Source organism: Triplophysa dalaica, chromosome 4 (genome assembly GCF_015846415.1).
Source record: "Triplophysa dalaica isolate WHDGS20190420 chromosome 4, ASM1584641v1, whole genome shotgun sequence".
Lineage (NCBI taxonomy): Eukaryota > Metazoa > Chordata > Actinopteri > Cypriniformes > Nemacheilidae > Triplophysa > Triplophysa dalaica.
In genome coordinates, this window is record NC_079545.1 from 23,495,573 (window position 1) to 23,520,193 (window position 24,621).

Below are 24,621 nucleotides of genomic sequence, written 5' to 3' on the forward strand. Positions count from 1 at the left end.
CTGTGGATCAAAGAAAGTCATTAAATGGACACGAGGATGTGTATACGATGACAGAATTATTTTTTTGGAGTGAACTGTCACTTCAAGACCAAACACATTTGGCAATCACAGAGAAAGTGGTTTTAATGAGAGTTTAATGACATTTGGAACTCATTTAGATGTTCTGAAGAGTAAGATGATAGTGAATGAAGTAATACCTCATGGGTAATAATTATGGCACACAGAATGAGGTATTTTGCACACTATTACAAAAATGGAACGCTTATAAGAAACTTTCTAACTATTCACACAATACCTACACAATTGCTCTAAGCACAGTAATGGAATTGTGCAAACGCTTTTGGAGCATCTGTTACTGAATGAACTTTAACTAAGAAGTCATTTTTCACAACAGATATATCCTCATTAAAAGTTTCTGTCTTCTGTTCGCAATATTAGTCAATGTTATTGATTCTTCCAGTTATCAGACCGAATCCAAAGACTGGGAGTTAAGATGTGGCCAGACATAAGAGGGCCCAGCTGGGGGGAGAGAAAAGGCAGGATGGGCCGCAGGAACATACGTGGGTGAGTGTTTGAGTCTGTGCTTTTTGAGTTGACCCAGTTCTCTGAAGCAGCATCCACACTGTGCACAGCGGTAGGGCCTCTCTCCCGTGTGAATGCGTTGGTGTTTGTGTAAGCTGTCTAAATGTCTAAAGCGTTTCTCGCAGTATCTGCAAGGATATGGGCGCTCTCCCGTGTGTATGCGTTGGTGCGTTTTCAAGCAGTAGAATCGTCTGAATCCCCTGCCACAAATGTTACAGCAGTGAAGTTTATCAGCGCTCTCTGTATTTCCACCTACCCCTGAGTCACTACCCACAGGACGCATTAAGGATAGCAAAGCGTCCCCTTCGCTCTCCAGTACAGGTGGTGAGGAAAGCTGAGGCAACATTTGCACGGATGGAGCTACAGTTAGGTCGGATGAAGGTGGCTCTAATGTTAGCGCATCGGGGTCGCTTTCGATTTTAACAGCGCTTTGTTTGACATCTTCGGAGTCTTCCATCACCTGTATCAGCTCTAGTTCATTTACATTTCCTGCAGGTGTGCTCATTTCAAACTCAAATTTTGTGATGTCAGATGGGTCATCCGTTGGGTTTGTGGATAAGCCTGGAATTTCTGTCTCCTCGTGTGGATGCGTGGACTCAGTCACCGCCGAACAGTTTCCTGTAAAAACAAATGAAAGCTCATGTTTGTTTGGACGAAAGATTTATGAATAAATTAACATGTAACTGATGACTGATTAACAGTTGAAGACATTTACTCTACGCTCTCATTTGTTTATGCTCTGCTTGAAAAAAAAAACAATTACTGTCAACCTTTTTCTGTGACACCCTCATTTGTGATGTAGAACTGTTCCTCTGTTCCGTCCTCTGGTCTCAGAAGAGAGAGGGTGTGTTCCGCATGGGCTTGAGAGGTCGTCGGGTCACTTACAACAGATGAATTATTGCCTTCTGAAAATCCTCGCGTCCTTCTGCGGTTAACACACACCCGAGGGCAGTCTGGCTGTATTGTGGGTGGACAGAGGCCAGCACTAGGGACATTTTTGGAATTGTGTGTTCGTCCTGGTGAATTTCGGAAAGTCTTGCGTGAGGAATCTCTGCCTTGCGATAAAGAACCTCCGTCGGAAGCATGTGATGAAAACAGAAAGAGTGAATCGTCTGCGTTTGTGCGCGCAATGTTCGACCTGGGCTGGTTTTTATTCAGTTGTAAACAATGTTTGATGTTTTTTTCAGCCGCGGTCATGTAATAACGCACCGCTTTCAGCTCACTGTCGGAGATCTCGAGCCTCTCGCGCAGGGTCTGGTTTTCACGGTGCGACTCTACGGCAGCATTACGAGCCGCTGCGAGTTTAATGCCAACAACTCGCGCAGTTTCTTTTAAAACCGTTTCAACGGCGTATCTTACCGCCTGGTCGATGGTGGAGGCGAGTTCGCACTTAAGAAAAGAAACACTGACATCCATGCTTATAGCCATGAGTATTTCGCCCAATAATTCAGCTGTTTTCCAGTTTATATGATTTGGACCTCGCGAGGAGGTCTCGGAACGTTTGGTTATCTAATGTCTCGACTCGCGTCAGGTTGCTAACCCGTTAGATCACGGTTGCAATAGTTTTTAAACCACGGTCTCACTTCCATTGGTAGTTTTTTAAAAACAGATTTGACGTATTCCTGTAGTGTTTTGGAAGTCTTGCTCAAGCTGTCGCATTCCGCTGTTGTCACCAAAGCGGTCCACGAAAGATGACGTCAGTAACAGCACGGGATTTAGAGTTTATTTAAGTATTCTACATTTTATGTTCGTTTTGTTTTCTTCCCGTTACGCTGATTTGAAACACAGCAACATTGTAAATTAAATTAATTTTTCTATTTTAATTTCGAATGACACACTTCCAATATCAAATGTGTTCCTTGTGATCTGCTCAATTAAATATTTCTATTTGATTTCACTGTATTCCCATGTGTTCTGGGTACCCACATAAAATGAGTTAACATTGCTATTCTCTTATCAACTGTACTGTGCAATCTGTTGAAATGCCAAGTCTGTTTACTTTATAAGATTTTAAACTCATAAGACTCAAAGGCTATTATTGCTTTCTCTGATGATCTTACTTTATAAACCTAACCTAGTGCCAATAAAGTCGCTATCAACTTATCAGTGTATACAGATGTATTATTTTTTATTCTTTCATACTTCCTAATGTCTAACTGGGACATTAAAAGCTGCCTCCGTCCATCCAATTTTCGTGTTCTGCGTATATTTTTATAAATTGTTATAAATTGTTTTATTTTATTAACATCATTAACCCCATCCTGTTTATTTTTAATACATTTTATTTAACACTTTTAAGTGATGTACAGACCGTGTTTTACGCATGTTGAAGTATGATATATGAGAAATGTGTCTTATAAAATCTGATAAAATGTTTTGCATTGAGACGTAAAACAATGTTTAAATTGAGTGATTTGCTAGCCACTATCTTGTTCAAGAAAAGAGAAGAAGCCAATGCAAAGAACACGTCACAAGTGCCTGTCGAGGAGCAGATCTACAAGGTGTAAAGTCAGTGGAATTTAACGATACACCCAAGAACAGATTTGTGTAAACTGTGAGTAGTTAAAGAGTGTTGTGAACATTTATAAATACCCATTCTTGTACTAAAACAGTTTCAAACTGATTGAAATGTGGACCAGTTTGAATATGCAATGACTGTCTTTCTATGACCTTTACACTGCTGAACATTGTTTGATTAAACACACAAGAGAGTTAAACATTAGATGGGGCCTGAGGCAGAAAACTAGAATAATTCTCCCTAATTTCACATTTGGGTCAAATCAAACAACCATTAAATTAGCTACCTTGAATAAAACAATTTAATTTTCATTTGTAAAGGCATATTATTAGTTATATCTTATTATATCATACATTTGTCCTTTTTTGTTTAAAGGTTTAAGAATTGTACAATTAACGTTTTTTCTGTTTAAATGTCACTATTGTTAAACTAACTGCGACATATAGTTCAACTAATGGCACAACACGTTTTTTCTTGATTTCCTTTAATAAAGAACAATGGCGCTCTCTAGTGTTTGAAAATAGAATAACACTAACTTTTTTTATTTCCCAAACATAATTTTCTTGAACCAACATCAGAAATCTGTCTAATAATGTGATGTATTCCTCCCTTTCCGTTTGACCTCTGTAACTCTAACCCATACGGCGAGGAAAGCGGTGTTTTTCATCTCTTCACCTCTCATTCTTCTGACAAGGGTTTGTTTCGGGCTATTTATAACATCGTATGGTGAATTGTTAACCAGTTAATATTATCATATTATTCCATAGTTTTGTGACCTTCATAGTGGTTAGAATGGGTATGTATTTATTGTGTGTGAAGGGAATGCAGAACAGTTCATGTCCATCCATCCAACCACATACTGCTTGCATTGATCTCTGTAAATGGTGTTGCTGGGCAACCTCTCCATGCTGGCCAGGTGGATCGTACCATCAGTACATTTACTGTGGGTGATATGTTTTACAGTAGATTCCACTGTACACTGTCTAATTCTGTGTGGGACAGTCTACGTTTCATAGTTCTTGCCATGCAATATATGCCTTCGGTTTGCATTTTGATATTGAACCATATACAGTCTAACAACAATTTGAAAAATGGCCCAATCAGGAAAGTGCAGAGTAGCACAAAGTAGAATAATCTGTCTGTACTCCTCCCTCAAAGCTCGTAATTATGGCAGGTGTAATTATGAGTGTGCCTCCGGTGGGTTGCTGTTCGTATCTCTTGAGAGAAAGTGCGCATAGCATTACTGAGCGCCCTTACAGGGTAATTACAGCTCCAACTCATTAGAGAAACTTTAAATTTGATAAAAAGCCACTTTCTGTTCACAACAAGCATACTAAAATACTGAAAACAGTTTGATAGGTTTTCGTAAAACGTGTTCGTAACAGCAAAAATGTTGATCTTCATATCACGTGACGCACGCTATGCGCTCTCCAATAGCGCATGGAGTCAGTGAGAACCGCGTAGGGGTAATGTTGAAGGAAGTCACTATTTTCTACAAGTAGTTTCTTTGCCTTTTCCCCAAAATGCGGGAATGCATTTCCACTATGTTTCATTTCTACATTTCATGAAAGCACCGATCGTTTGCTTTAAAGGCTTAAACTCAAGTGAGTCAAGCGACTCACCGTGCAGTTCTGTTCACCCCCCTGCGCCGCTGGCCGCGGAGGGCTGCAGTGGTACATTCGCAATAAAATGGGTGTGGTTGAATCGCGAATATGTGATGCTACGTGTTTCTGGTGCAGACCGCACGCTTTCATGTGGGATTGAATATACAGAGTGAGCGCGCGTTTTTATTTAAACATTATTTAGAAAACCACTGTACTGTTATTCATGTTGAATTCACCCCGCCTCCCGTTCTGGCACGGTGACATTTGAACTGATGGGTGGTTTATGCGCTCCTCCAGAGAGATAGCCAAGTCGACGTTGGTCACTTTATTTTAATTACTCGGACGGGCCACAGGATCCATGTCGTCGCATTTGATTTGATTTCATTTTCCGGACGAGGTCAAATTAAAACAGAACAGGAAAAACGAAGACGCTTGGGAGGAAAGAGGCGAACATCCATCGACACGCTATAAAGACAACGACGGCGGTTGGCGTATTTGGACTTATTTCTCCGTGTTCGGTTCACGTATACGACACATCACCTCACACTGGTGGTGTTTTAAACCGCTAAATTCATTAATACAGCGGTGGGAAAGCCTTCGTCTGCTGTAACGTAAACGACAAGCCAGAGGACCGAACGGTGGCTCTTCGTGATCATATCGGTTTGATGCATAAAACACGGAGTCGCCGAGGCCTAACCTGAGCACTGGAAACGAAGCACCAGGAAAGAGTCGACACAATGCAGTCCTAATAATACCACCAGACGAATTCCCTGCGAATTACTTCCGCCAACTAACTTATCTACAGCATTCCGCTCACTTTACGTGGAGCCAAACAAGGAAGATTAAAGGTACAGTAATTCAGCTAAACATATGGATGGTCTTCTTCCTCCGCGCATATTTATGTTCGGTCACTGCGGTTCGTTTTTACTAGTTTTGTCGCAAATGCACCACCGATTGAACCTTAGTAGTTATTCACGGTAGGAATTTGTGAAGATTATACATCACATCTGTCTTTCGAGGGGCGATTAAGCTACACATCTGTTGGCTAATATGGAACCAGGGGTGGTGAACTGACAAAATGAAAAATATGCTGTTTACGCAGCTTTTACTTTCGGATGCGCGCAGGCTCTATCTGTGAAGATAAAGAACGCAGATCTGGCATCGTTGCTTCGGTCTTTGGGTGATTTGACTTGATAAGAACGAAACCCAGTGTGTGCTCAAGCAGCACACTTTTGGGATCCAGCAGTTTTAATGGATGGGCGGTAGTCACGACCAAAATGGGTGCAAATAGGCTGCGGTATCGGCGTAAAAAGCAGTTGTGGGCACCGCGCTAGTAAACCGATTTTTACCGTCTTCCTCGCTATTCGATACCCGCAGAATGTCTCTCTACAGTACATTTTGCGATAGGGGTGGGGCCAAGCCTGACATTTCTTTATATTCCCTCTAATGTAACGGGTGTAGATCACATTCCCAATCCGTTTATTTAGCATTATGGCAAGCTGATCCTGTGAGAATGTGAACGTTTTGGTCCGTTTCAACCGAAAAACGAGTCCGTAGATTCGCCATATTCTGCGGCGCGCTAAAATGTCTGTGCGCATCGGCAGCACATGATCATGGAAGTCGCATGCAACATCCTGTTTCAACATATGAGGAACATGTCGCACTGTATGAGCTTCTTTCGTTTCAGTTGTGGAAAAAATGTGGCTTTTCCCTGCTTCGTGTTGGTTTGACTTGTCGGTGGCCTTCTTACAGCACTAGGTTTTATGCTTATCGTCCGAGTCCCACTTCAAATTTATATTGTATGAGGACGTATTGTATTACAGAGTGCTGACTGTAATATAACCCCACGCAAAGAAAACAATACGTAAGGTTAATAAATGGATAATGTTTAGATTTTATGACGGCTTTAAAAATTCAGATAAACAGGACGTCATGTAACCAAGCCCATTGGTCGAAGTAATTCTAATACACAATGGACCCTCCACCATTAACCATTACTGTTCTTTCACTTTAAAGGACAGTTCACCCAAATATGAAAGTGATGTCATCTCTTTCTTTTGCACAACACAAAAGATGATATTTCAAGAAATGTGTCAGCCATACAATGGAAATCAATGAGGGTGATTTGTTTTCTTTTTGCTTGCCAACGTTCTTTAAAATATCTATATTTTTGTGTACAGAATAAATTAATACATGCTTGGAATGAGGTGAGGGTCCACAGGAAAAAGGGAACTTCATTTTTGGGTGAGCAATCCCTTTAAAGGATCTCTTTTTCAGTGTTCTCTATAGATCATTATTTCTTCACCGAGGGGCGGGGCCCTCTAGTCTACGGGACCACCAAAGGACTTCAAGATGATTTGAAAAATAATTGAATTATAACAAAACAAGCATTAAAGGGATGGTTCACACCCCCAAAAAATCTCTCATCATTTATTCGCCTTCGGGTAACCAAACAGTTCTTGAAGTCCATAGTATACGAAAAAGAACCGCAAACGGTTCTTAGGCACGTTTGACTACCATTGTCATTTTTCCTACTATGGTAGTCAATGGGGTCCAAGAACTGCTTGGTTACATTTACATTTATTCATTTAGCAGACGCTTTTATCCAAAGCGACTTCCAGAGAGTTCAGGGAGAAGCGACTTCCAGAGAGTTCAGGGAGCAATAAGCGATATGTCATACAGGAGCCATAATACAATAGGTGCTAATACAAAGTTACTAGTTTCAACAAAAGCCAGACCAATACCAATAAGAAGGGGGTTAGTTTATTCTCTTCTCATTTGTCTGTCAAGTATTTACAGAAGAGATGGGTTTTAAGTAGTTTTTTGAATGTTGTGAGAGATGTGGTTGACCAGACTGAGTTGGGAAGAATGTTCCACCAGGAAGGAGTTGTGAAGGAGTTAAAAGCATTTCTCCAAATATCGTGTTCAACCAAACAAAGATATTTATACAGGTTTGGAACAACAAGAGAGTGAGTGACAAAATTAACATTTTTGGGTGAACTGTCCCTTTAAAATAATCTTAAACAACTACAAATCATAATATTTCTAAGTGTTTTATATTTAACTGTTCTATGCTCCTCAGATAATGTTAAGGACATTGTTCACCCAAAAATATACATGTTGTCATAGTTTTTTTCACCCTCATGTCGTTCTTAACCTTTATATGACTCTTTCTTCTGTGTTACACAAAAGAGGATATTTTGAGCGACGTCTCCATACAAGGAGGTATGGGAGGGGCTTATTTACTGTAGAGTGATTTGCATGAAAGTATTTTTCATATTTGTGTGAAATATCCCTTTATGTACGTATGGGTGAAGTTTTCTCTTAGAGGTCCCCAATGCATGATCGCTTTCTGCCTGCTGTGCTGCTGTCCTTGCGCATGTATGTGTGTGTTAAGAGAGTAAAGACACTTTAATAAGTATGTGTTTTAAGGGGGTATAAAACCATCATTTTTGCATTGGTTCTCTACAGCTATCACCAGCACTGTTACAGTGTAATTCTAACAGGAAAACATGCAAATGAAACCGTGCCATTGGTGGATGATTTACAACATATTTGGCTGTGAAAAACACATGCAAAATCCCATGCAAAACCTAATTTGAATGTGCAACCTTATATAAAACTTTAGGTCAAAAAATTAGGTACAATATTTTAAACACGCATACGCTTTTATTTCCCATTTATTATAATCCTGATCCCTAATCTTGTTTCTGTGTTTAAATTGCCCATGAAACAGATTCTTAGCCAGATTATACCGGATTATGTTGTAATGTTAATCTAGACCCCGCGGGACATCTGCACTATGAAATTATGTTTCACTGATGCAAATCTTTTATTCTGTCATACATAAATACTGAATATTAAACAAAAAATCTCTACAGGTATCTAAGAGCGTGAGAGAGGTCAGAGGACAAAGGTTAAAGGTCATTTCAAGATGAGCGAGCTCGAGCAGCTTCGACAGGAGGCTGAGCAACTGCGGAATCAGATCAGAGTGAGTCTTGTACATAGAGCTGCCATTTTAATATTGCTGTTTATATAAATTGAATCTTTCATTCATCGAATAGTGAAAGCACATTGACTCATCTCACCTTCTAACATCTTTATCTTCATCCCTCAGGATGCCAGGAAAGCATGTGGAGACTCCACACTCACTCAGGTGAAACATAACTACACTTAAGATCCAAATGGGAATTTTGATTTGATCTTAAGAGATCTTGGGGTTTTAACGCGGGTGTTGTGTGGTAGATAACGGCAGGACTGGACCCAGTGGGGCGGATACAGATGAGGACGAGGCGCACACTACGTGGGCATCTGGCTAAAATCTACGCAATGCATTGGGGCTCAGACTCCAGGTATTTTTATCCATATCATTCTCACTTCTATCTGTTTCGTAAACAATTCACATCCTGCTAATGCACCTGGCATCAAAGAGAACACAGAAGGTTGTTTTTTAGGTTACGTGTATGATTCCACAGACTTTGGTTTTGCAACTGTTAAAGGCAAGAACGCAGCTCAAGTCATTTTTCGTGATTTACTGTTTTCTACATAAAAACATGATGTAAATCAATATGATATTATATTAACTAAAAATGTATTGAATTTTGTTACTAGGCATAAAATAGGATATTTGTTCAATATGAGTGTAAGAGAAAACTATCAAATCCTGTGTTAACTCATCGTATCAATAATAAATCTAGGATGTATTAGTGGATGTACAGAATCTTGCCACAGTTCTCCTGGGCTTACTGTACTATATACCAGCAGGGCTCTCCTAGTTTTTTTGGTGTGTGATTGCCTGTAGTGAATGTTGTCCCCTGTTTTACATTCTGATTATTTATTATATCTATGACAAAATCGGCTTTAATTTCTCCTCAGGCTTCTTGTTAGTGCCTCGCAGGATGGAAAACTTATCGTCTGGGACAGTCACACTACAAACAAGGTCTGTAATAATTTCTGTTATTATTCAATATTCAACATCATTTGACGACACTGTAATTAGGTTATATTTATTAATATTAGTAAATGCATTAACTTACATGAACTAACAATGAACAATATCGTTTTTCAGCACGTCTTGTTAATGTTAATGTCAATAAATATTTTCACATTCATGGTGCATTAACTAATGTTAACAGTTATAACGTTTGATTTTAGAATGTATTGGTAAATGCTAAAATGAACATGAACGAAGATTAATAAATGCTGTAGACGTATTGTTCATTGTTATTTCATACTAGCTAATGCTAAACACATAATAAAACAATAAACAAATAAATACCTATTTTAAAGTGCTATCCGTCATTTTAACTTTGTGTTCAACATTAATAAGATTCATGTAAACTTCAGATTCACGCCATCCCATTACGGTCATCATGGGTGATGACATGTTCATACGCTCCATCTGGCAACTTTGTGGCCTGTGGTGGACTGGACAACATTTGCTCCATATACAGCTTAAAGACAAGAGAGGGCAATGTGAGAGTCAGCCGAGAGCTGCCCGGCCACACTGGTATGATCATACACAGTATACACATACTGTACATGTTTTCTGTAAAGCTGATATGAATGTGCATGCTCAAAAAAAAAAGAGAAATAAAATAAATCTAATCCTAATATCCTAAACATTGCTTAAGGTTTTTGAGCTTCTTAAAGGAGAAAGAATCAGATGGCAGTTGAGATTGTTTGACATCATACACTTTTTTAGGGTGTGACTTCCTGTCTGCTTACTTCCTAGGTTACCTTTCCTGTTGTCGTTTCATTGATGACAATCAGATCATCACCAGTTCAGGAGACACGACCTGGTGGGTTCACCTTAGCCTAAAAAAATGTGTAAAGCGGTTCTTGGCTGGATTTAGCTTTTGGAGCCAAATTTTATGGATGAGCATGTGTCACACATTTTCCCTGTATATTCTACACGTATACATTTCTAGTTTAGTTAATTGATTGAAAAAGCATATGAAGAGTTTGGTGCCAAAATGAGAACTCCCGTTTTTTTATTGTGCACTCCAATTAATGTCAATCAAACTGTAATTGGTTTGTTTTGATTTAAGCAATAATAACTCATAAATATATTGCTAACTAACACAATAAAAACATAATACAAAAATAAACACTTAGATTAAAAAAAAAACTGAGTTCTCTCATTTTGGAACCAAACTCTTCATATGGAAATATATGGCAAGTTTATAGGCCCAGTGGTGTAGTCTATGTGATATGGTGTATACCCACTAGAAAAGATCCTGTATAACCACTTAAAAAAGCACAAGGATACGTAACAACATCGTTTTGTGCGATGCACTGACTTTTGGAACACTGGATATGAAACAAAAGGAGATCATGAAAGGCAAGCATTTAAACTACTGTATTTCAGTGTTTTCGTAAGCCTGCGCCTTAAGCTACTGGTGCTTTGGCTGACGTCTGCAGCTGCCGCAGTTGTTACAGAAAATGAGGCAGACAAGGCTTATGCTATGTTTTATGCGGGATGCCCCACTGTTGCGAAAGCGTCCCGGGGTCGCAACCGCGTACCCTGTTCGCCGATGCATTATACTTTCAGCAGACAACTCACCCCAACTTTTAAAACCACTGCATATTCTTTGATAAAATTAGCATATTTGTTATCATTAACATAACTGTAAGGGGATTCTAGTCATATTAAATTGTATCTAGCTAGCCAACCTCACAAATGTTAGTTTGTGTGGTGAATCAATAAATGAGGCAGAAAGGGAGAGATTACTTATACTACAATGCATACAATTGTTCTAGATGATCACCAGCCTTGTGAATGTCAGGCTATAGACACTGCAAGCAATCTAAAAGAGCAACGGGTGCTTGATAAAATTGCACAAATGTTCATTGTTACTTATTATAGTTAACTATCAATGTCAATAATAGGCGCAACTTGTACTCATAAGTGTGGCCCAGTGTGTGTGAAAACTAGGGAAACAATTTAGTTATTAGTGAAGAGCATCAGTTGATTTTAACCATTTATTTCAATATGATGTTCTTTAAGTCTTCGACATGGCCGTTGCCAATCAGAATCAAACTGAAAATTAAATCTACTTTCATAGGATGTTCTTAACATGTTGTTTGCCCTGCTGAAAAAACAATAGAAGCCTGCCCAAAACACAATAGATGCTGATGGGGAACACCCATTAATGCAAAATACATTTTGTAATGGAAAAATGTGTTGTTCATAATGGTGTTTTATTGGAAACCACCATTACCTTTGTGTAATACTATTTTTTAGCAGGGTGGGTTTATATAGAAATATTATATCACAAATAAATGACTTTCACATGGACCACAAATGTGCATAGAAAAGTGCCAGCTGATAAAACCTGTGCTTTAGGGATTGTATACATATACCATCTAAGACTAAATGTAACTTTTAACTGTCTGACTTAGACCATGATTAACAAAACCAGCAAGTCCCCCCAGCTCTCATTGGCTATTGAAATCTGTTGATTACATATAGATTGATTCGTGAGTGTGGTGGTGCTCATGGGTGTTGATCTGGGACAGGGTGAGTAGGCTGTGGAGGGAATCAGAGTATTCTCACTACAAAAAACTAGACTACACCACTGGATAGACCAATTTAACTATACATTTTCTACCAGCTGAGAATCACTACTATATACACTACTACTACTACTACTACTATATCATGCTCAGTTCACTTTACATTTACAATTCCATTTCTTTCTGGTATGTTGTATCCGTATTTCAGCGCTCTGTGGGACATTGAGACGGGTCAGCAGACCACCGTGTTCTCTGGTCACAGTGGAGATGTGATGAGTCTGTCACTGGCTCCAGACTCCCGGACCTTCATCTCTGGGGCCTGTGATGCCTCCTGTAAGCTCTGGGACATCAGAGACAGCATGTGTAGACAGACCTTTATTGGCACGAGTCAGACATCAATGCTGTCTGTGTGAGTACTTTGAGAAACACACGCAGCATCTCTACCAAACAGAAAGTTATACGGACATGCTTAAGGGTGGAGGGGCCCATTGTCTACCATAGAAGAGATATTTATTGCATGATTGTTTTGTTCTGTTGAACAATGTTTTTAAGAATTTAGGAAAACAAACAGTTCTGGGGCACAATTGACAATCATTTTATTGGTAGTCAATTGTGCCCCAGGAATGTAAGTTTTAATCTTCTTCTAAAAATCTTTCTCTGTGTTTAGCAGAACAAAAAATGAAAACAGATACTTGAGGTTGAGTGATTCATGACAGAATTTATATTTTTGGGTGAACTGTCCCTTTAATGTATTTTACACTTATTTCTCTGCTACATGACACAAAAGAATGTTGGACACAACATATCTGCTGAATATTAAATATTTTATTAGTTACTCTTATTATATGAAAAAATTTGCACAAGTAAACTTGCCTGGATAAGCGGTCCGCTACTATGCGTGGTTGTTATTGAGGAATATCTGACTGTTGATATTTGAATGCTGACATTTCTGACTTGTATCTCATTTCCTTGACACCAAATTTTTTCCCTTCTCAGTTCTTCCCCAGTGGCAGCGCGTTTGCAACAGGTTCGGATGACGCCACCTGCAGGCTGTTTGACCTGCGTGCGGATCAAGAGCTGTGTTTGTATTCCCACGATAACATCATCTGTGGCATCACCTCTGTGGCCTTCTCTCGATCCGGCCGCCTGCTGCTTGCCGGCTACGACGACTTCAACTGTAACATCTGGGATGCCATGAAGGGAGACCGAGCAGGTGAACAAACTAGACAATGTATCCAAAAATACATTCATTTGCAGTTGTGGCGTAAAATCAATGTCACTGACTACACCACAGCACTTCATTGCTGCCTTATGTTGTACACATCTACTTTACTTTTTCTGGTTTTTAACAATTTAACTGTTATTTTACGGAGTTTTTATTACATTGTGTACCGTTTTAGTACTTTTCTCCTCACAAGTTAGCTGCAAGATCAAAATACATAAATGAAGCTTCATCGTTGCACCATTTACACTTGGGTCTCTCTTACAGGAGTGCTGGCTGGACATGACAATCGTGTGAGCTGTCTCGGGGTGACAGATGATGGAATGGCTGTGTGTACAGGTTCCTGGGACAGTTTCCTCAAAATCTGGAACTGACCACACGCACAGCTCAGATCTTACACATCCATCATACACACTTATGCACAGTATCTACTTTACTGTACATGTGATGTACACTTACACAGACACACATGCCTGACATATACAAGAACTGTACATAATATATATATTAACTATTAGTTTACACCAAGTCTTTTCAGTGCCACATAATACTATACATATATTGCGAGTCACACCATAGGCAAGTTTAGTCCACGAGTTTTAAACAAGAATGTTTACACGCGCACACTTTTTTTCTTGACTTAAGGTTTGCTGGATGTATAAAGTATGTTGACTCACAACATGACTCAAATGTATTTGGAGGAATGCGTGCTTAGTGAGTCTCAGATGAGTGTCGTTTGAGCATACAATCCCAAAAAACACACTCAAAATGTTTGACATGTTTTTGATCATGTTTTCCTCTTCACTCAAACGAAGCCTTCAGTGCTGATGTTTCCATCGGTCATGTAGAGTTTAAAAGATGAGAGCCAGAGGAAGACTGAAGTTGCCCATCAGAACATATTCAAGCTGAAACGAACCCACTCTATATAGTTTGTTTTTATAAATGCGTATGCCAGCATATCACAGTATATAAGTAAATATATGATGTGTTTGTCTTCAATTTTTGTTTCTTTTTGCCATTTTTAAATGCTTATTTTATTCATATTTCCATGTGTGCCACACCTTGAGAATAAACAAAACGGAAAAATAAAAGGTTTGTGTCTCTTAATTTTCATAATGCACCATGCAAATCATTTCATTGGAATTTACTCCTATGGTCTATTGTTCCCCAGGATTATGTTAAACCAGGAATAGGCCTTAGTTAAATTTGGATATTTACATAAATTATAAAACGCATTATTGTGTCCATCTTGAAACAAAACAATGGCAGTGATATATTTTATGATGTCAGTGCAAGCTGTTTCTGATCAAGATAGGCTTGAACCATGTCTGGGAAACCGCCCCATAATCTTCAGAAAGCATGTTTATAAGCTCCGTCCCAGTAGTTTTTTGTCCTGAAAGAGTATCATACCATCATAAATATAACTGGACAAATAACAGCACAAAAACACGTGAAATGAAGGAAATGTAAATATTCAGTTACAAAAATAAAGTGTGGAATAAAGAAGAGGTGGACAATTTGAACAGAGATCAAGTTATTTTAATAGTCAAATAATGTTGTATTCAGACATTACAGACGTGTGAATGCATTCAGTCGTTGAGACTGATCATTAAATCATCTGAAGCATTCCCTCTCCTTAACATAAACACTAAAAATAAGTCTGAAACATCTAGCACTTCTCAAACAAACAACTTCTGAAAAGTATAACAACAGAGCGATAATGAACCCATCACAGAGGATCAACTTTATCAAGACCTCCAAATCGACCTTTAACCTCTCCTGGCTACTGCTGTTAAACCAAAGAATGAAAACAAAATAATGGAGTTTTTTATTCTTTGTAGTAGTAAATATTTTACAAAACCAGCTAAGGGATTAACTTCGTGTTACTAGAGAACAGCTAGAGAAATGACACATGTTAGCATAGTGCTAATAGCATGTCGAGTAGATAAATACCTCAAACACAGCAGATAAAGGCCTTGCGAAACCAGACAGCTCCACTTCTCTTAAACCCGCTACGTGACCTGGTCTAGCGTTTTAAAATGCTCCTATTAATGAATATTAACAAGCAGGTGGATTTCATGACCATTTGTGAAACACAAGCTCCTTTAAATACTGGGAGATCAGGAGAAAGTCTAAATATTACATTTGGTCATTGGTGCCTTTACAAATCTGACATGAGTCACATCTGTGGCTTGAATCCTGTGATAATTCGTGTGTACGTTTGGCCATACTGGTCCACAATAGCTTTTAACTGGTCTTTTCTTTCTCCCCCGCTCTCTTTCCTCGGAGGGAATAATGAACGGCACAAACTCACACCAAAAATAGCTCTCCTATTCACACATGCACATTCGCACACCCACACGACACGCTCTTTTATAACGCTCGCAGGGAAAGAGAGGGGAGGGAGATGAGTCTGAATGTACAGCGTATGTACAGCGTTGACTTCGAAACGACAAGAAGCGTTGTGTTAGGATTAATATTCAAAAAGAAGCATGTTATGATATACATAAACGCAGTCAGTTATTGAGTTCTATTTATAGCATTGTGTTTATTCAATTCTTCTGTATGTAATCTCACAAATATATTTTGGTACAACAACAAAAAACAATTGTTGGGTTAAATATTATTTACTGTGTTTTTCCCATTCTCTCCTGCTTCTATAAACTCTTCCATATAATATGATGCTATAAACTATATATCCTCTCTAGTATATTTGATCATAATTCTGATATAAAAACCATAAACATCAAAAATCTCACCAGATTCCAAGAGCTCTTTGGAATGCCGGAGACTGTTAAATCACGGTCCTTGCCATGACAACCCGAACCTTTCCTGAACCTCCTGCATGACAACCTGAGGCTTTCCCTCTTTGGCGAAATTATACAGCCAACTGGAAGCTTCACATCGGTCATCCACTCAAGAACGAAGAGCTTCTTTCATTTACCTGTTGGGCTATTTTTAGTCGTTAAATAAACGGGCAGCTGTTGCTGTAATCTTGATGTCTAAATCATTCGTAGAAACTCTTTATGGCTTTGTGCTAAAACGGGGCAAGAGAGGAGCCTGTCTTGGTGCTCTGGCTATTGTCAGTTTAAGTGCACTTCGTTGGCACGAGACCCCTAAATGAACGACGGACTAGCTTTCTTTTAAAATCTCGGTAACTTCCCTGAACATCTATTCTTATTGAAACAATCACTTGCTCATCGTTCACGTACACACGATCTAGCAAATATACCCAATCCAAGGCACTGGTATTTCAGTAAACATGGCAGTTTGATTTACATACAAATCCTATAGCGAAAGTAAAGAGGAACGAAAAGATTTGAAGAGGGAGAATTTGTCATAATGGCACAGCAGAATCTAGATAAGACATCTAGATTTTTTTTCCTGATTCTTACTTAAATGCAACTTTATTTATAATTTTTTTGTCTGATGTGTTTTGCTCACGAGTTCGTTTTTAATGACTGACTGCGTCATCACTACTTGTCTAGACAAGTGTCACTTTGTGGCAGCAGAAAGGGGGAGGGGCTTATTTGATCACTGATCATGATTGTACTCCCACACGGTACTGTACAATTTTTTAATTCTTAACTAGAAAAATATTCAAGAAGGACCAAAGTGCATCATGAAGTTATGTTTGTAATTACAAGCTCATATCGGCTTTGTAAAAGGCAGCGTTTTCGGAATATCTATAATACTATCTTTTAAAAGCTGGGACAAAATAAAGACCTTATTCTGAAGACGTTATATTAGACCAGTGTGCAGGCAATATGCTGTCGATTATCCGCATGGAAATGAGTGAAAAGCTCGAAAATAACGTGTAACAAGGCATAAACCCATCACTAATCCCTAAACTATTGCTTGATACTGATCCTCCTGTATGTTACTGATCAATATTTCCCATTGATACACACACACTTGTGCACACACGCTTCTCTTGACACACACAGTCGGAGAACAAATGATATTCTTGCTCAGATTCATGCCCAAGTCATCTAAAATATGTCGGGGTCCAAAAGTTTCTTGCAGAAAAAGTCTGATTGAATGCACATCCCTGATACAATCCAGAACCGCAAACCTGCCTAATAAAAAAACGACATTTACAACATCAAGCAATTTTGACAGCATAAACACAAGACCAGAAATAAGTGCGAGGAAAAAAACGCTAACATCGTATAATGAAGTGATTTCACTCCTAAAAAAAAACATGTGCCTAGTGAATACAAACAAGATCTAAATACGATCGTGGCCGCTATGTACAATTTACATCGTGTCAACTGATCTATACATTTATGCTGCCAAAATCAATCATATCCAGAGAAACGTATCTTTCTGCTCCTAGAATCAGAATAACCGAAGAGGGACTCCTTCGTAAAACTTCGTACGAGAACGAGCACACAGCACGTATTGCAATAGAACAGCTATAGAACAGCAGATAATAAAAGTAGGTGTCATATACCAAATACGTTTACGTACAGAGAATATCAAACTGTAATATGATGATACTTTCCACACTGAAAGAAAAAAAGTGCTTTGAAAAGCGAAACCGTGACTTGGTTTTACCAGCAGACTAGTGGAAAAGCGAAACGCACGCTAAGCCGCCACCTTCGGACGGTTTAAACATTTTTAACGGCGACAAATTATTGTTTATACGTCAAGAAACCCTTCCCTTTCCCTCTCTCAGAAGGAAAACGAAACATATTGAATTTGAAATCACATTCTAATCTACTAATTGAAAAGAAAACATCACTTTTATCCAAAACTGTAATTGTAACCGATAACAAACAGCTACTACACTATACAGAGGAAATGGAAAATTACAGATGTCGCAGTATCACCTTAAACCACCAGTTGTTTCTGCTGCTCGTCGTAGCTTATAAAGTTTCACAAACACACGTTGCTGCTATGTCAGAACACGCGCAACAGTTTTGTGATTCTCTTAGTTTACACACATTTCCGGTAATAATGTACAATTAGTCTTCTCGTCGGGTCCTAAAAACGTCAGAAATAGAATGGGAGAGGAATGATGTTACAGAGAGCTGAAAGCTAACCGTGTAAATGAATTACTGTAGCTGTACACAACATTGCTCTGCCAGAGGTTAGCAGCGTGCTCACAGATGCACGCACGCACACTTTGTGCAGTTGGCTCAGAAATCACAGGAGAATGAAGGAGTGTCTTCTGGAAGATGTGGAACGAGTAACTGTGTGTGTTGGTCTGTAGTCTTGTGCGGGTTTGCGTGTTTGTATTTTCAGAGTGTGCGTGTAAGAAATGGTTGCGTGTTGGAATCTCTTTAGTGTTCCTATGTGCGCGCACAGCAGGATCTACGTTCACCAGTTCATAATGCAGTTTCTGTTGAGGGTCATGAAGTAGACTTGACTGCTGCCACCAGAACGGATGGATGCAAAAAACACCTGAAAATAAAGAGAGATGCTGAAACGGTAGATATATAAAGATATATAAAATATGTAAACAAACCTGACTAAAATGTGTAGGAGATTCAAAATATTGGGGGATAAATGCAACGTTGTTTGTTTTATTTGTTATATGATATCATATTTTATATTTATATTTGTAGATTACACAAAACATACAATACAAATTGTCCTAAATGACATTTAGAGCTGTGACTGTATATGGTTGGCTTAATAAAGTAATATTGGGGTTGAACTATTTGGATTCATAAAAGGAGGAAAATGACCCTGCGAATCAATAATGGCCTGGCAAAAAAAATCAGTCTGTGTTGTTTTTCTGTGATCTCAGAACAGAATGGGTGTATGTGCGACCTTGTCACCTTGTCGTTTCTTTCACACAGGAACTTAAGCCTTTGAGCTCTCTTGTGCATGAAAACTCCGTCCAGGTGTCCCGTCTCAACCGAGCGGATCTCGATGGCTTTCTCTCCCCAGCCCATAATCTGATTAGAGCAGATATGAGCTACACGCACAACACCAGCAAACAAAGAAAAACCTCTTATTAGCCACTTTAATAATATAAAATATGTATTGCAATAATGGTAGAATAGAAAAGCTCGATTTAAAGACCACATCTCTGTTCCACAACTTAGTAAACAGCATTTTAAAGGATGTCAGTGGCATTGTAGGTAATCCGATCACAGTGAAAGTAATACATGGTCATTAAGATCAGTAACAAAGATCCGAGAAGACAGATAAGTGATAAGAAATGTCAAATAAAAAAGTTCAGCATATATTTATTAATGTTTAAATATATGCAATTGTTATAGAATTGTATATTTTTATTGGATACAGTTTATTAGATTTAATAAAGGGAAATTAGTTGTGTAGTTCCATTTCAGTGAAAGGTGGTTGCCTCTGTAGGCATAACAAAGGCAAGGGAGCTGACCATGTATAAAAAACAGAGCTGCTAAAGCTTTATTGCGAAAAAGACAGTAAAAATCACTTTTCAGTAGTCCTAAGAATATTTTCACGCACCCACAGATGTGGGCATTTCTCCCCACTGCAGCACCACATCTTTAATGATGCGGCCATACGTGTTGACGTAAACGCCCTCGTCCTCGTAACACAACAGCATCTCCATCCCGTCTGAATTAGGCAGGAATACGATTGCGTGAGAAGTCACCTGTGACTGGATCTACAACGACAGACAATGAAAAAGTGTATAATATACAGTATTAACAAACTGTACATGTATAAAAAATATAAATGCCATAACGCAACTAGGAGTGTGATGGGGCTCTATATTAGGATGCCTGTGATTAGGCCGGAGGCAACGTTTAGTTTTTACTTTCATTAGTCCCCACCTAGTGGCCATTTTCCAGTATTAAAGTTTGTTATTCCCAGAGCGGTTGAGAGAGACTGGCGTTAATGGAAGTTCAACATTTTTGCATCACGTGATTCATGGAGCCTTCAGATAGTTCCAGGAAGTTATGTTTTCTCTATAAATGCTTTATTTCTTTCCTTTTTTTATTCATAAATTGACTTGCGTCTTTAAATCGGTTGAAAGTATGTCACAAGTATGTGCTGCAGCTCCATGCGTTACTAGTAACTTCTGGGAACTATTGAGAGCCTCCATGAACCGTCATTACTGTGAAAATCGGAGTTGACGCAACTCTCTGTCTCAATGGCTCTGGTTACTCCATACATGCGTAGTGATGATTTGCACGCAAACAATCTTTACCTTGGAGAAAGATATGCCTGTAACTTTATTTACTCTATGTAGGCATTCTTACATTGATTCTTGGAAGTTCAACTGTGATCGATTGAAAGAAAGTCCTATGGCATCACATGTAAACCCATAGCAGTGCACGTGTTTTTATGTATACCATTTGTATCATATCTTGTTTATTGTCAGTTTTAATTAGAAAGTATCACAGAAGTAAACATTCAGGCAAGGATAAACTGCTTTGTGTGTGTGTGTGTTGTTTGTTTGTTAGCTAGCTTTCTGGCTTCTTCAGAGTGACGCAGTTGCGAGTACAGAAAAGTCTGAGTTAGTATAGTGGCGAGTGACACAAACAGTCAGTGAAGCGGTTCCCGTGGTGATACTGGTGGAATATCGCATGGCTCTCAGCCAATCACCTCCAAGAACTAGAAAGAACTGTTGTATAAACAGATTTAACTCACATGCACAGGAATGTAGATGTCATAGTTGTTTCCAGAGTCGACATCAATGGCGTGGAAGCCAGCACTTGACCCATAAATGACCTTTAACCTTTGACCTTCTTCCACTGTGAGGTCAACCAAAAGAGGCCTATGTGGCAGGTCCCCGAAAGACTGCAAAGAATGATTACAACTAATCAACACTGCTCAGTACAGAGACTATGTGAAAGCGTCAAAAAGAATCAAGTCATGAAATAAAAGGAAGTAAGTTCAGTAAGTTCAGGCGGTAAGAAAGAAAAGGAAAATGCATCAAAGCGGACATGATGCAAATAAAAAGTTGATTAATCCTCCCTAAAATTAAATACATGCTGTTATTTTTAGTACACAAATGCAGAAATTTGTAAATAATTGTGTACAGTAACATGAATATCGTTTACCTTATTAGTGAATAATGATATCATTTCCAGTGTGTTTTATGGCTTAATAATTCTTATAGCGCAAAACAACTTTTTTTATTGATAGAACTTCCATTTAATTCTTCCACTTTTGCTTGATAGAACAACATAAAAGCGAATAAATATTGATTCTTTCAAAAGTGTCTCTACCTTAAAGGCCATGAATTTGTGGTAAGGTTTGGGAGCCCAGGCGTACACCTCTACCGCATTCTTCAGAGCGATAACCAAAAACTTAATCCTTTCATATTTCACTGGGAAAAATAAACACAAAAATGCTTTAGTTATGACACAAACACAGTTAGAGAAGTGTAATACTGACACAGAAATTTGAAAGACTGTTTCTTTTGTTATATCATTAACCACTACGAACACACATATCATCCCTTTGTAATGAATATCAAGCTAATGTATGTTGTATGCCTATTTTTTATTCACACTGTGTTGTGTAAATTGCAACCGTGAATACCTTGTGTCATTTTTTTGTTGCGCATTATACTGCAAGTGCACACTTACCCACTTTGTAGTGGACACACCCCTCCATTTCCCCTACTGTGGTCCAGCCCTGTTTCTTCTCCACCTCTGGGTCATTATGAAGGATTTTATTCCTCAACCATGCCAGATAATACACGCGCACCTTATTCTTCTTTCCTGAGGGCGAAATGCTGATTATAAGAATAAATGGTGTACATACGCTTGATCACAGAATGAGCTGTAGTGATGAGGGAATGGATGTGAAAGCACCAAGACAGTGAGACGTTCTCAGTGAGACGCTAGTATGTTTAGAGTGAAGATATAACCTGATATAGTGATGAGTAAGTTCAGTCCCTCCAGAACGTCCATCTGCTGGAATCTGCGCGAGTTGATCAGTGGATACACTTTACCCTGTCCACTACGATCCAGCAGCTTCAGACCGTTTTCTGTCCCCACCAGCAGATTCACACCTGACAGAACAGAAACTGTTATAAAACTAAAAGCTATTCTGAACTTTATTTACCAACTCACTTTAGTCAGAAGTTGTTTGCTTGTTGCAGAACTTTGTTTAAATTATGTTTTTGACCATCTCGCATCACACACTAAAAATACACATAAAACAGGCATTCTTGGATTCAATCCGAACAAATTTTCACACGTTTTTGGTGTTTCGTGCTGGCGGCTGCAGTGCATCGTGACCGGACTGCCGCAACCACTCCTGCCGTGGTTTTCTTACAGAAAGTTTGAGTGCTAGTCGTGTGTTCACATTGTGTTTTACCTACCATTTGTCCTCTATCTGATGTGTTTCAGTGTCCAGCAGGGACTGACTGTTATGATTTAATTTCTATTAACATTTAACTTATTTTGTTTGGACGGTCTGTTGGATCTCACACATATGTTATGTTTTAACATTCTACCATCAGATTACAGATAGCATGCGGACAAAGCTTTCCTGTAGCTCAGTGGTAAGAGCATTGCGTTAACAACGCAAGGTTGTGGGTTTGATCCGAGGGTATTGTATATGCCTAAGTATAAATGTATAGGATAATGAAATTTGAGTCGCTTTGGATAAAAGCGTCTGCCAAATGCATAAGTGTAAATGTAAACTAGAACACTTACCCTAAAAAAACTACTGTTTTAAAACAACAAAGAAAATCTAAATGAGTAATAACAGAAAGGAACCATTAAGAAATACCAAAGTGCTACTTCAGAGAGAGGACATTTTTGAAGTCATTGTGCTACTGTCATGAAATGTTAAGTAAAGAAGTAGCATTGTGAACACTGGTAGTCACACACCTACACACAAGTTCTCATTCAGCTCTTACCCCACAGTGCAGCGCAGAGGATCTCGGAGTTGAATCTTTTCTTGTATTTGCGGATTTCAGGAGTGTCGCTAACTGGGCGAGTGTTGGTGGGATTGACATTGACCATCGATCCTTTCCTGACCTCCATTTTCAGCTGCTCAAAACGAGAGCCCAGACCTACACCCACACAGTTACTAAATTATTAGTATTTTAACATACTGTTTTACACTAATAATGTATAGACCACTTTGCAAACACTGGTCTGCTTAGTTATTCTCACATACAGGTGCATTTAAAAAAAATTGAATATCATGGAAAAGTATTTTTTGGAGTTTTAAAAAAAAGCAAGCTTTCCTATATGGTAAATTCATTGCAGACAAAGCGAAATATTTCAATAGTTTTATGTTTTAATTCAACAAATTCAGAATCTCTAAAAATTTGTATATTTTGTCAAAGATGAAACAGAAATGTTCAAGATCTCCAAAGTTCAACTGTGCACTCAATACTTGGTTGGGGCCCTTTTAGCACGAAATACTTCATAAATGTGGCGTGGAATAGAGGCGATCAGCCTGTGGCACTGCTGAGCCGTTATTGAAACCCAGGTTGCTTTGATAGCGGCCTTCAACTTGCCTGTATTGTTAGGAAAAGCCGTTTCAAGATCTTGGGTGAACTTCACAAGGAGTGGACTATAGCTGGAGTCACCACACACACACAGGTCTTAAGGAAATGGGCTACAGCTGTCACATTCCTAGAACCAAGCCACTTCCAAATCATGAAACAGCATAAGAAGCATCTCACCTAGGCTAAGGAGAAAAGAACTGGACTGTTGCTCAGTGGTCCAAAGTTCTCTTTTCAGATGAAATAAAATTTTGCATTTTATTTGGAAATCAAGGCCCCAGAGTCTGGAGAAAGAGTCCAAGAAGCTTGAGGAGTTCAGAATATGCCATTTATCAGTTGAGTACTTGAGACAGCACTGAATCATTTCCTATCCGTTCACAACAAGAATGAACGACAGGCGAATGCACTTGTTAAGTTTATGTCAAGTTATCTTTAGATTGTGTTGTGAACAAGATGAATGGTACTCAACAAAATAAAAAATGGTAATTAATTGCATTGCTGGCAGATTTAAGGTGTGCACCTAAATGTTCTGCTTGCGCTCCTTACATTTTCAGTCATGGGCTACAGTGCTCCTAGTAAAAAAGTGAGTCTGGAGCTAGTGTTACTGTGCTTGGTTGGCCAGCAAACTCGCCTGATCTTAACCCCGTAGAGAATCTATGGTGTACTGTTAAGAGGAAGACAAGAAACATCCTACCAAACAATACAGATGAGCTGAAGGCCGCTATCAAAGCAAACAGTGCCACAGGCTGAATGCCTCCAT

At 38.9% G+C, this 24,621-nt stretch overlaps 3 protein-coding genes across 7 annotated transcripts in view; 1 reads left to right on the forward strand and 2 right to left on the reverse strand.

Annotated features, from left to right (window-relative positions):
- On the reverse strand, positions 1-2,764 carry LOC130419484 (adult enhancer factor 1). Its single transcript, XM_056746265.1, has 2 exons — positions 1,353-2,764; positions 1-1,200 (listed from the first exon to the last, which is right to left on the reverse strand). The coding sequence occupies exons 1-2, from the start codon at positions 2,008-2,010 to the stop codon at positions 464-466; spliced, it is 1,395 nt and encodes a 464-aa protein (XP_056602243.1). The 5' UTR covers positions 2,011-2,764; the 3' UTR covers positions 1-463.
- A 2,016-nt stretch (positions 2,765-4,780) lies between these two features.
- On the forward strand, positions 4,781-14,535 carry gnb2 (guanine nucleotide binding protein (G protein), beta polypeptide 2). The gene is given in 11 exon segments (XM_056746093.1): positions 4,781-5,552; positions 8,586-8,695; positions 8,822-8,860; positions 8,950-9,056; positions 9,580-9,643; positions 10,051-10,213; positions 10,439-10,505; positions 12,431-12,597; positions 12,600-12,631; positions 13,219-13,435; positions 13,712-14,535. Coding segments are annotated over 10 exon segments (1,020 nt in total). The 5' UTR covers positions 4,781-5,552; positions 8,586-8,638; the 3' UTR covers positions 13,819-14,535.
- Positions 14,536-14,961: 426 nt separating this feature from the next.
- mink1 (misshapen-like kinase 1) overlaps positions 14,962-24,621 on the reverse strand; it is a 42,486-nt gene continuing 32,826 nt past the window's right edge. For all 5 annotated transcript variants that reach the window (XM_056745389.1, XM_056745388.1, XM_056745387.1 and 2 more), the window contains 8 exons: positions 23,265-23,420; positions 22,266-22,409; positions 21,982-22,116; positions 21,619-21,719; positions 21,038-21,187; positions 19,889-20,048; positions 19,234-19,373; positions 14,962-18,853 (listed from right to left, as the gene is read on the reverse strand). In XM_056745389.1, coding sequence (XP_056601367.1) covers positions 18,770-18,853; positions 19,234-19,373; positions 19,889-20,048; positions 21,038-21,187; positions 21,619-21,719; positions 21,982-22,116; positions 22,266-22,409; positions 23,265-23,420 — 1,070 coding nt within the window. In that variant the 3' untranslated portion in view covers positions 14,962-18,769. The remainder of the gene's footprint in view (positions 18,854-19,233; positions 19,374-19,888; positions 20,049-21,037; positions 21,188-21,618; positions 21,720-21,981; positions 22,117-22,265; positions 22,410-23,264; positions 23,421-24,621) is intronic.